The sequence below is a fragment of the Cavia porcellus genome, unplaced genomic scaffold, assembly GCF_034190915.1.
Source record: "Cavia porcellus strain 051 isolate PalLab524CR breed Dunkin Hartley unplaced genomic scaffold, mCavPor4.1 scaffold_19, whole genome shotgun sequence".
In the NCBI taxonomy this organism is placed as follows: domain Eukaryota; kingdom Metazoa; phylum Chordata; class Mammalia; order Rodentia; family Caviidae; genus Cavia; species Cavia porcellus.
Window position 1 is genome coordinate 67,247,697 of NW_026947502.1, and position 12,629 is coordinate 67,260,325.

Genomic DNA, 12,629 nt, shown 5'->3' on the forward strand with positions numbered 1-12,629 from the left:
TGGTTCCCACAACACAGGCAGGGGAAGGCTGGGGTGAGGAGGTCGGGCACAGGGAATCTCACGGGAAGACCTTGTATTGGCAGAGATGCTCAGGAACCCATTTCTCAGTCTAGTCTGCCAGCTCTGTCCACGTCTAGAAGCTTCTTTCCTTACATAGCCCATATCTGGGTCTGCCTTTGGCAACTAACTCTTCTCACACAAGCTAAAGGTGTCACGGTCTGCATCCCCAGGGTCATCTGTGCCCTGTGCATGCAAAAGAGCTTCTGAGGCAGAGGGTCCATGCATTGGTGTAGCTGCTGGCATCCTTTTCTCCAGAGTGAGCTGCTCCCGGGAAAAGGCCCCAGGTCCTGACATTGACCTCACAGGTGGAGAAGTTGAGGGGCCACCTCAACAGACAACTCAAGCCCACACCAAATAACAGATGTGCCATGTTCACCAGTGACAAGCCAGACCCGCTTTCTCACTCAGGCCGGGAATTGGTTTGGACTGTAGTCAGACCTGTCCTTTGTCTTGAGAAGCAGCAAGTAGAGGGCTTACCACAGGACAGCCAGGCTCCTACCTGCTGCCACTGTGTCAGACACAGACTCACGGAAGACAAGCATGCATGTATGGCTGATTAGCATGAGGAGAAGTCTGGCAAGTGCCACCAAGGCCCTGAGCTGGCCCACAGGAGCTCTGGTGCAGCCTGGGCAGGCAAGCAAGAAGAGCAGCGAGCAGGAATTCCATTAAAGGCTCTGGGACTGCCCAAGTCTATCCTGCCCCTCCGTGGGCCACTGAGAGAAATTTCAGCACTCTTGCTGTAGACCCCAGTAAAGAACCAGGAGAAGGAAGGGGAAAATGAAGTAACTGGGAGAAAAGGATGCAATCAGGTTTTTTTTGTTTTCTTGAAGTTGAGAATCTTATAGAAATTCAGCTTGTCTTTACTAGGTAATGATACTGCTGGCTGAAATGTACTTTCTCTGACTTTCTCTCTTCCTGTAATTGCACCAGTTGCCAGTAATTTCTTTCTTCCAGCAACATTAAGTTAGCCACATGTTTCATTGGAGCTTTAAGTTTTACAACTAAAATTCACCATTATTCATTTGCTTGATCATCTACTGGCCCCAAGTCCCATCAAGAGGGGCAATTCTGGTAGATGGAAAAATGCTTGTGAGTACAGACTTGCCCAGCTTGATTTTTAAAAAGCAGACATCTCTCATTGTGGCTGGCTCTCCTAGGTAGCCCCAATTTACCATTTCATTCATTGCTAGAAAACCTCCTGCTTTCCCTGGTATTCCCTTTACAGCTTTAGAAAAAAGCCTCAATACTTACATTAATCTATGGTATCAATCCTACTCCTTAGGTTAGGAGCGAATGGAGGCTTCAGATGCTAAGGAAGTAGCATTTATTCAATATCGTGAAGAACCCAACACTGAGCTGTGCTTTCTCTGCTTACCTCATCAATTTGTAAACAAACACTGTGGTCCTTGTTCCACATCTGAGGGAACTTAAGGCCAGAGGAAGGCTTCCAAGACTGTAGCTGTAGTTTCCGTGGTTTGTTTGTTTATAGTAAGCACTTACTGCTGTATGTATTATGTATGTACCCCATGCTGCTATAAGCACCTTAATAATATTAACCCAAGTAATCTTCATTACTGTGATGCCAGTTTAGATGACTCAAAAGCCAAACCCTTTGCACTCCAGCCCAGGGGAGCCAGAGCTGTGACCAGCCTGGGTGGGTGCTTTGAACTCAGTAACTCCTCAGCGAATGTTAGTCTCCTTCCTTACAGGACATCAGGGACAGAGAAGCAAACCATTCTCCAAGTAGCAGCTCTAGGAGCTGTTAGGATCCTGCTGGGAACACAGGTGACAGAGTAGAGAAGGTGTGAGATCAGCACTATATGACTTTATCTGGGGGCAAACTGGATGTGAGGATGAAGGAGAGGAATCAAGGATGGATTCAAGACAGTGGGAGAAAGAAGAAGCTGGCGAAGGGAGGGGCCTGGAGGCTGAGAGCCAGGACGACCAAAGCAAGAGTTGAGGAAGGGAGTGCTTTTGGTTAGGATGAGAGTCTGACTGAGAGAGGCCAGCCTGGCTGGCCGTGGAGAAGCATCTGAGGAGGACAGGGAGGACGTGGTCAGGGACTGGGGTCTGAAGCAAACCTTGCATGGAGAAATATGTGACTTCTTATTTCCTCATCGACTTGGAAAATCTAACTTTAAAAACCTCCAAAGCAAGCAAGAATACTTCCCTTTAAAGATATTATGGAAACTTAGAAATTGTTTTAGGCTGGAATTTTCAATTCCTTTCTGAGTCCAACCCCCACCCCTCTTTGCAACAAATACTTTATAATACCTCCCTAATTCTCCTGACAGATAATTCACATCTGTGCACATAATATCCAGCATAGCGCTTTAATTATCATGGAACCAGAAAAGTCATGTTTGGAAGTAAGAACTCACTACCCACAAAAGAAGAAGACAACGGCAGAACAAAGCTAGGAGACTTCAGAATAAAAACTGCCTATAACTTAAATAATAAACTGGCCAGCCTTGTTCGTATATGGCCCTTACACAAATGTCTTCCAAAAGTTGTAAAGAACACCTGCACTTCCTCCGGCAGAGCTGCCCCAAATTGCAGGACGTGTAACATCCGCCAAAAAACCAGTTTGCTCGCTGGTGACGCTGCTCTGGAACTCCAGAGCGCCACCTAGAGGCCAGCGCCCCCCACATCCGGAACAGCGCTTCGGGTGAATTAGGTTTCAATCAATAGTCAGGTGGGAATAAATATTCAGCCGCCACTGAATTTGAGTTGAAAACTACCTGGCCTAAACGGTATAGAAACCTCAGTGCCTCCCACCATCAATAGAACCCCAGGGCCACATGTCACTTAAAAGGAACAGAGAAGGCAGGGAGGCCCAACTCTTGAAACACAACCCCTCTCATTCGCCCAGCCTCCATCCAGCAGCAGCCCCGAGGCCGCGAGCTGTGTGCTGCGCGGCTCTGCCCACTCCTCAGCAGCTGCTCAGTGAGCTGGCATTACCCTGATTATTATTTATTTGTGGAATGCCACAGGGTACCTGGTGTACGCAGTGTGTGGCAGACAGGCACAAATGGGCTCTGGGGAGGGGTGCCCCCACCACTGCTCTTGTACCCAGGGATTTGCAAATTGTTATAACATTGTGACAGGTTTCTTTCCTGCCTGGTGCTTGAGAGCTTTAAAGTTGCCATGAATGATAAAAAATAATTATATGACTTGCTTAAAGCCTTCATGTGGGAAGGGCAGTATTAGCTATTACATTTAATTATTTAATGTGGAAAATTATTTGCATTGTGTAAAAAGCCTGGTAGGAAAGTACACTGTGGTTCTCTCTCTCTGTCCCTGCCACTGGGAAACAGTGAAGCACAGGGGCTCCAGGAGGCGAGAGGGGGATTCCCAGATCTGTAGGGCTGTGGCGTTAACCCCGCTCAAACTGGGGCGCTACCTGACTTCCTGTACTCGCACCAGATCTGCCTTGTTCAGGGGCAGGAAGGAGCTGCCAGGCAGTGCCAAAAGGCAGGCAGCAAAGCCATGACACAGGGGCTTCCCACAGGGGACTCAAAGCACATCCACCATACTGATAGCAATGCAGTGGCCAGTATGCACTGAGCACTCTCTGCACCAGACCCCATGAGGACTGTCCAGGTTTGAGCTCACAGAATCCCCAAAACCCTGGAGGGTGTGTACTACTGTTATTCCCATTTTATAAGTGAGGAAGCTGTGGCCCAGAGGCTGGTAACTTGCCTGTGTCACTTGGGCTCATCTCTAGAAGCAAAGATGGTCAATCATTTCATTTCCCTCTTGTTCATGAAAGAGGTGCAGGTTGCTGGCTCTTCAGTCGGGTCCTACCTGTCCCTCTGCAAAGGAGCAGCCTATGGGATCAAGGAGGCTTTGGAGGTGGGGGAAGGGGATAACAGGGAGGCAGTGGGCATTGTGAAAGCAGGTTAAGTAGGAAGGGTCTTGTTTAATCCGGGTTTGGTTGGGATTTGCCCTCAGGCTCTTTGTCACCTGGACTGGCCCAGTCAGGTGGCTGTAACAGGTGCAAGCTCCTTCATATAGCAAAGAGTGCTTCTTGTTCCACCCACTCCTGATGCTGGTTCTCTAAGGATCAGAAAGCAATGTGCATCTGAACTTGTGCTCCCTGTGTATGTGGCATCAGGTCTGCCTTGCTTTCCCCTGCTCTAGGGGATGAGCCAACACCATAGACCAGAAGAGGCCTCTGAAAACATCAGCTCATTTATTCCAGCATGAGTAGCAGGAAGCAGTCACTAGAACAGTACAGTTGAGATGGAGAAAGAGCCTCCTAAGGCCCCCCAATAAGCTTAATCTGTAATCCCCTTTGCTTATGCTCCAGCAGGCGAACTCAGTCCTCGAATTTTGACAGGTCTGTGTGGCCCCGCCTTGCACAGTTCCAGGCTCCTGGTAAACACACAGACATACTGATAAGGTGAATGAATGACAAATGGATAAATGAAGGCTTTCAAAACTTTCCCAGGGAGGGAAAAAGCTTAATCCCAAAGGAAAAAAGCAGGAGCAGAAGGTGTCCAGTTAAAAGGTTTCAGGGATGAGGTTCAGTGGCAGAGCACTTGCCTAGCATCTGTGATTCTCTGGGTTATGTCCCCAACATCCTCCCCCATAAAAATCCTCCAAAAATCAGAAGAGCAACTGCTGTCAGCTACTCTGGGCCTCCTCTTACCAGGTCAAAGATCCAGCTCTTTGCAAGCTCCCACCTCCTTGCCCCAGCTGTCTGTCGTACAGAATGTTCTTCCAGGCACCTGCATAGGCCCAAGCTGACCAAGGAAGGCAGAAGCCCTCACTGCCTCCTGGGCTGCAGGTGTGAGCAGCTCTGTGCTCCAGTGATGCCTTCCCCGCTGGATACCACTCCTTCTCATGATTGCTGTGATGTCTTGATGGCATCTTAATGCAATTGAATTTCCATGTTCTCTGCTTGGTGTCAGTTACCACCGTGTTCCACAATATGCCGTGAACGCTGCTCTTACAGATACACTTGGCAGCTTTGCCACCACTGACGCCCTGCTAGCCACACTCAGTGTCTCTGCCTGGTGCCTCCAGCCCAGGAGCCAGGAGAGTTCAGGGTCCTCACTGACTCTTGGGACCACTGCCCTCGGTCAGGTACAAACCCCCTTAGCCCCTCATCCCAGGCCTCCGTCCACCAGGACACCTGGGCCTCCTCCTCTGGGGCCATGGTGACTGGCGTTTCTTCCCACTGGAGTTGCGGGACCACTTCGTAGTTCTTGGGGCCCAGCTCGGGTGACTTTACATCTCCGCACCCCAGCCTGTTTGCATGTTTTTCTTGTGTCCTTCCTCTTCCCATTATGTCTGCTTTTCTCTTCCTCCTCACTTTCGACCGTCTATATGGTCGTTCTTCTCGCTTTCCTCTTGTCTGTCTCTCTTCTTTGGATCCACAGTAAGTGAGTAGATCCCACCAGTGCATCTCCCTCTTTCCCTTCTCCCGGGACTGCTGTAATTCCTGCACACCTCTGCCATCTCCATCTCTGGCTATTGAGTTTTATCTCCCTGTCCTCTGTTCAGCCCTGCCTTGTCCCTCCTTGGCCTTCCTCCATCCTCATCGGGCTCAATGTCGGCAGCTCCATCTCTGATCTCAGCCCCAATCCTTCGTGCCCCGCGCTCCGAAGCTCTGGGGGCATTGGGAGGAGACAACCTCAGCAAGCAGACTGGAAGCTGGACAGACTTTCGGTCAGCTTCCCCATCAGGGGCCAGGACAATTGCTTATGTTTGCTGGACTATGTAAAGCAGATAAGGATACAGGTAGGAAAGAAAGGAGAAAGAGGAAAATAAATAATAGCAGAGAAACACTTACCTTGAAGTTCTGAGGAATGAATAACACAATCCAAGGTTTGAAATGAAAATGTGTGTAGATTGACTTGTAGATTTCTTTCTTACTACCAACCTGTTGCAAGGCTCTAACATTACAGAGCAGGCCTGAAGCTAAATATCAAGAATCCAAGGCCAGGGCTGAGGATGTAGCTCAGTGATATAAGCACCTGCTTGGCAAGTGTGAGATCGTGAGTTTGATCCCTGGTACCAAAAAAAAAAAAGGATCCAAGAGCAAAAGCATGTGCCACAGTCTCTCCCTTAGCGTCCCTGCTCTCTGCTCTGAGATAGAAAGCAGACTCCTCTGCCAGTCCAGCCCTGTCCCCCACTTCCCCGGTTAGAACACACTTTCTAAGAACCTGGAAGTTCCCTGTCTATATGAACCTGAATCTAGCAGAATTGAGCCATGACAGCCTGCATACGGTCACCCCATGATTGATCCAGTTTCCCAGGTGGAAAAACTGAGGCACAGAGAGGTTGAATAATTTGCTCAAGGTTATTGCTACGGTTTGCATCTTGAATGTTCCCAAGAGACCCATGTGTTAACCAGCCCATGGTACTACTGGAAAGTGGTGGAATCTTTAGGAAATGGGACCAAGTTGAAGAAAATGAGGTGATCATTGAGGAACTGTTAGGATCGCAGCCCTTCCTGTCTGCTTCCCAGATTCCATGAGGTAAACAAGCCTCCACCAGGATGGTCTGCCTCACCACAGCCCCAAAGCAGTGCAGTCCGGCAATCAGGGACTAAAACTTTGGCCCCAAATAAACCCTTCCCTTATTAAGTTATTGTTAGTATTTTTGTCATAGTAACAGAAAGCTGACCAATGCAATTGCCTGTTAGTAAGGGGCATAGTAGCCCCAGAGGCTCACGCTCTCAAGCACTCCCCTGCATCTTTAACTTAACATCGTTAGCCCCAGTAGCTGAGCTGAAGCAGGGAGCAGATAATCCAAAAGAGAAGAAAATCCAAAACACTCATGCATGGGAGGTCCTCGGAGGTTGTGTTTGCAGCCATTTTTCTTCCTCATGGTAATCTGCTGAAGCTACTGTCGAGCAGAACTGTATTTTCTCAGCCCACCAGTCACCACTCTGTGGTTCAGCAGCAACAGAACAGGTCCTGGCTGGGGAAGTGGCTGCTCATCAGCCTGGTGACCATGCATGTGGCCGCCTTTGGCGTAGCCAGCACAGGGGCCATCCTCTGAGCTCCTCCCCAGAGGCCAGGCCTTGAAAAGGGAAAGCCCACACAGTCTGAAGGATTCGGGGATGGCAAGGAAAAGGCTTTCCGCTGTGCCGAGCCCCTGCCTCTGAATGCCCTGTCCTGGCAAGGAAAAGGCTTCCCGCTGTGCCGAGCCCCTGCCTCTGAATGCCCTGTCCTGGCAAGGAAAAGGCTTCCCGCTGTGCCGAGCCCCTGCCTCTGAATGCCCTGTCCTGTCTGGCTCTGAGGAGTTGGACACTAAGGTTTGGTTTGCCACTTTAAGGAGAGCCAGGAAATCCCTCTTCCCAGCCCTGACTCCTCCACCATTTGGAACCTAGTCACCAGAAAAAGAAGGGATGACAGATAAGACATGGCCCCGAGTCAAACTGATTTTGTAAAAATAGGTGTCTGAGTTCTGCCCACCCTTCCTTCACTGTTATACCCACAAACTATAATTGCCAGTGGTTTCCAGCCAGTGAAGAGGTGGGCTAGAACAGTTGTGACTGTGTGTGTGTGTGTGTGTGTGTGTGTGTGTGTGTGTGAGAGAGAGAGACAGAGAGAGAAAGAGAGAGAGAGAAAGAGAGAGAGAGACAGAGAGAGAGAAAGAGAGAGAGAGAGCGCGCCAAGCTCTTACCCTCCAGAAGGTAAGGCCCTACCCACACTGCAGTTTGGCCGGTGTCGCTCTGGGACACCCCGTGCCCCAGAACGATGGATGTGGGCTTGGTGTCTGGGTTTGGGTGCGGAGCTGGCAGGGGGCCCAGCTGTTGAAATGGCGGGAGGCGGAGGCTGACAAAGGGAACAGAGACCTGAGAACTGGGCCCCAAAGCGTCTTCAAGGTCCAGCTTGGACTGATGGGCTGTGGGACAGCAGGCTATTGCGGTGAACGGGTGGGTGGGTGGGTGGGTGTGCAGGTGGAGGAAGCCGCCTCCTGAAGGGACCCCGTCCACCCTCCCAGTGCTGCTTCCCCTTCCAGTCCAGCTGTGTGTGAGGCTCCTCAGGGCGAGGCCCAAAGAAGCCTGGCGACAATGGATGTGGTGGTTTCTACAGGTAGTAGAGGGTCCCCAGGCGTCTTGTCACCAAATGAATGCACTAAGCTGCTGCAGCACGGCCATGACACATTAATCCCAACAGAAGCCACCAAGGCAGTAGACGCCTGTGTGGAGCCAGGTTAGGAGGCAGCTGTGGCCCATGAGGGAAGCACTGTCTCTTGCTTATTTCCAGTGTGCGCACAGAGAAATCCAAAAGAGCCGGGCCTGGTGGCCCATGCCTGTAAGCTCATGATTCTGGGATGCCAAGGCAGGAAAATGACAGTCCAAGACCACTCTGGGTGACTGAGAGTCTTAGACCTTGTCTGGAAAATTAAAAAGGGCTGGAAATGTAGCTCAGTGTGCCAACTCTGGGTTCTACCTGCAGTACCGCACCAAAAAGAAAAAAGAAAGAACAAAAAAGAAATTGAAGAGGAGGGACGATCAGGTGCCCAGCCTGGAGGTGGACAGGGTTGCTTCCCGGGTGTGCGCCAGCATTCTTACACATGTGTCTCTCTGGTGCCAACGTGTCGCCTTCGCTCTGCGCTCTGCCTTTCCTCTTTGCCCTCTCTCTGCTCTCAGAGCTGTTCCAGACCATGACCCCTCACCCATTTTGTTTCAGGTCTCTGCAGAATGGAAGATTCCCACTCACCCTCCTCTGTGGACCGCCCTTCTCTCTCCTGACCTGCACTCCAATAACATTCGGTTCCTGTATCTTCTAGGTCGGCGCTGAATGTCCCTGGACTCCGCTCTTTCCCTTCTCCTTCCCAGCCTCCCCCTTCCCTTCTGAACTAGCTCTATCCACCAAGGTGGTGTTCATAGCCACAGACAGTCCCGGCGTCTTCCAAAGTCTAATCGTAAAACACACGCGAGCATGATTCCTTTCAACCCTTCACTCTCGACCTCCTTGCCCTCCAAATCAGTGTTCTTTTGCCCTGTGAATGACAGCTGAGAACCCAGGAGGGAGCTGCCTGTTTCCCACTCAGAGCGTACGATTTCACGGGGAGAGAGAGGTCTCTGTGCCACAAAGGCTCTGGTGAATTTAAAAAAAATACTCTGAGGAGCCAAAAAATGGGCCATGACTTCAAGCTGCCCCTCACCTAACCCACACCCTGGCAAACCCCTGCTCTCCAGTCTGCCTGTCCAAAGTCTCCAAGGTGGCATTTGTTTGTTTTTGGCAAAAATGCCTGGGAACCAAGAGGCCCCTTTCCCGGGCGGCCTGACCTCCCATGCTAAGAATAACAGCCTCAGGGCAGCTTGTCATGCCGTCCCTCTGCAGAGAGGACATGGCTGGGCAGGAGGGAGGTTAAGGGGGCTGGACAGAGCCGGGAACAAACAGAAGAGAACACATGCTTGCCTGTTGGGGGTAAAAACGTAAAGAAAGTTGGCAGCCTTTGAGGCTGCTAAGGAAAGGCTGGGAACTTTTTGGAAGAAACTTTCTGCTTCACGATTGGCTCACCAACATTTAGATTTCCATCCCCATGAGCTTGGGGGACAGGGAAATGCAGGCTCTGCTGAGAATATGTAGCCAACCCTATCTCGTCCCCATTGCAGAGCATTGCCCAAAACACAGGGACAAATGTACTTTCATAAAACTCCGTAGTACCAGGACCTTTCTGTTCTACTCAGGGAGAGCAGGCCTGCTTCGTTCCTGAACTGTAGTCCAGAGAGGCAAATGGGCCAGACCCAAGAACCCTGTGCGCTGTTCCTGTGCCCGTGCAGGCATCTGCAGTCTGTTCCTTGGTGGCCAGTGTCCAAGAATATTTTTTAAAAAAAGTCTTTCATGCATATTCATGCTTTCCTTCTCCAAGAATGGAGTATAAACCTGTGTCACCTGGAGACATTGGTAAAGGCGGGACACTGGTCTTCTCTTCCATGCTAGGGTCTCCCCTCCATGACTCTAAGGCCTTCATTTGCTTCTGAAGAGCCAGGAACCCTATTCTCTTTCCCAGCCCAGCCCTATCAAACCTGTGACCAGGAAAGTTTTTAATAATGTTACCCACTTGTGGGTGGCATTTGCTTTTCAGTGGGACCCTCATCAAAGGATGATGTGGGGCAAAGACCCCCGGGAGGTTCTTAGAAGACACTGCCAACAGCACCACCTCGAGCCACGCAGGCCACTGCCAGACTGAGGATGACCTGGATTCTGTCCTTTCATTAGGAAAGCCCTGCCAGGGCAGAACCGGCCTGGAGAGGCTGGGGCAGGTCTAGCATAGGAACGAGGGCTGGCCTGCTTCCGTCTGCATGCAGCCCCGCCCACTATAGATGCTGTCCTCATCAGCAGGCCTTTGGCTAACTCTGAGCTCAGCTCACCTGGCCTTCCTTCTGGCTCACACCAATGGCTGCAGTTTGCAGGGCCTTTCTCAGTCCCCACCTCACCCATAGGACCACAGCCTGGCACCTGGTGTGAATGTTTCCATTCACACTGGGGGTGTATGGCATGCTCCCGGGGTGGGAATTAAAGGGACCCTAGCCATGTCCCTGCAGCACTGTGGCTGGCAGGACCTGCCACCCCCACCCACTCCCACCCCTTCTGGAAGCTGAAGGACCTCTGGAAGGAAGGTGGAGAGCTGGGATGGAGACCATGCGACAAAGGGAAAGTGGGGGCAGCGAAGCCGGGCTGGCGTTCCTGCTGGTCCCTTCCCTCCTGGGCTCCCAGGCTCCTGACCAGAGCGAGGGCACGTGGAACTCCCAGCGGCACGACACACCGGTGCCTGGACAATGATTCTGAGGGTGACGTTGCTCTGTTCTTGTCTGTCTAATAATCCTTTTCAATCCCCGTCCTGCCTGCCCCTCCCTTATGTAGGGTTACTTTAGTGATCCCTGGAATGTTTTTGACTTCCTCATCGTGATTGGGAGCATTATTGATGTCATTCTCAGTGAGACTAATGTGAGTATTACTCTGCCCTCCCCAGGAAACCTCCTCCTGCCACCTCTTCTGCTTCCTCTCTTCCTTTCTCTTTCTCGCTCTTTCTTTACCTCTTTTATGTTTTTGGTTTGGTTTTTTTTTTTTTTTTTAATTTCTTGTTTTACCCGCCTCCGGTCATGCTTTTTAATGAACCTGCCGTCGTCCTGTGGGGAAAAAAAGTGGGAGTTTGTCCTCCTTTTTTTCCACGCATCCCAGCTCTGCCCAGCTGCGCTGGGCCCGAGCACGGAGCCAGTGGAGGGAGGAGGTGCAGCAGGAGGCGCCACCCAGCCCCCTCCCAGGTGGCTCCCACCGCGTCACCTCGGACTAACTCAGCTTTTGTCAGGCCTCTCCACCTTGCGAAAACCAGGTTGCCCAGGTTTGAGCCGCCAGAACTGTAGAGTGGTAAGAGAGTATTTAATATGCCCACGTAACCTCTTTCTTTTCTCATTTTTTTCTCTTCTCTCCTTTCTTTCATGCCTTTTTTTTTTTTTTTTTCATTTTCCCTCTTCCCTTTTGTTTTGTTTTTCTCCTGTTATTGGTTTTTTTTCTCCCTTTCTTCTCTCTCTCTTTCTCGGCTTTTCTGCCCCATGCAGCACTATTTCTGTGATGCATGGAATACATTTGACGCCTTGATTGTTGTGGGTAGCATTGTTGATATAGCAATCACCGAGGTAAACGTAAGTACATGGCGTCTGTGACCTAACTGTCCGTGCCTGCTCTAACAGCCATGTGTCCCTCCCTCCCCTGTTTATTTTTGTCCTTCATTTTTATTTTCTCCTGCCCACCTCCTGATTTTTAATTTCATTTCTTATTTGTTTGTTAAAATTGGTTCAAAGGATTTTTCTGTTGTTGTTGCTTTAAATTTTTGTTTTTTGTTTTTTTGGGGTTTTTTTTTTTTTTTTTTTTTGGTTTGTTTGTTTCCACTTTTGGAACGCATTAGGGCTTCCCTTTCCTTTTAAGTGTTGATTGCTGCATCTCTTTCTCTGTCCCTTACAATCAGCCTGGCATGACTCACACTGTATAGGAGGATGCAGCTCTGAGAATTACGGAATGAGGAAATGAAGGATTTTTTACAGCACTGTGCAGCTGCAGGGGCTGGGCTCAAACGTCTTCTGAGCCCCACTTTCACCTTCTGACCCGACCACCTCTCCACCTTGCCTGTCCATGTCTGAAACGTCTTGGAAAAGCACTCTCTCCACATAGACCGCCCCTACCACTGGCTGCATTGGTGGCTGTAGCCGGCTCTCCCAAGGGCCACCTGACTGTCTTGCATGTTGGATGGACAGTTCCAGCTTAACATGAGCAGCCTGTGCGGGCAGCCTACCCTCTCTAGGCCATTTGGGAGAGGAGAGCCAATCATGTTAAATGCTTGGTTGCACTCTTTTCTCCAGGAAAACTAAAGAGCCAGGTGGTTGGGTAATCTACTGAGAACTCCTGGGCTCTCTCTCCCAGTTGAGTTGCCTTGGAAGCAGGCTCCATGTAAATACCTCACTTCCACTTCCACGAGAACCCACCACAGAGAACGGACTGGTGCACCTGCCTGGTCCCCACTACTGAACACCGTCTTCCCCCTTCTCTGGCCTCAGAAAGAACCCAGCCCCTGCATGCAGACCTTCTGCAGCCTTCACC

The 12,629-nt window shown here is 50.5% G+C and overlaps 1 protein-coding gene across 1 annotated transcript in view; it reads left to right on the plus strand.

The window, feature by feature from the left end:
• Cacna1c (calcium voltage-gated channel subunit alpha1 C) overlaps positions 1 to 12,629 on the plus strand; it is a gene marked incomplete at its 5' end in the record, with an annotated part of 685,364 nt that overhangs the window by 609,923 nt on the left and 62,812 nt on the right. Inside the window, 1 exon segment of the mRNA NM_001172923.1 lies at positions 11,594 to 11,677. Coding sequence (NP_001166394.1) covers positions 11,594 to 11,677 — 84 coding nt within the window.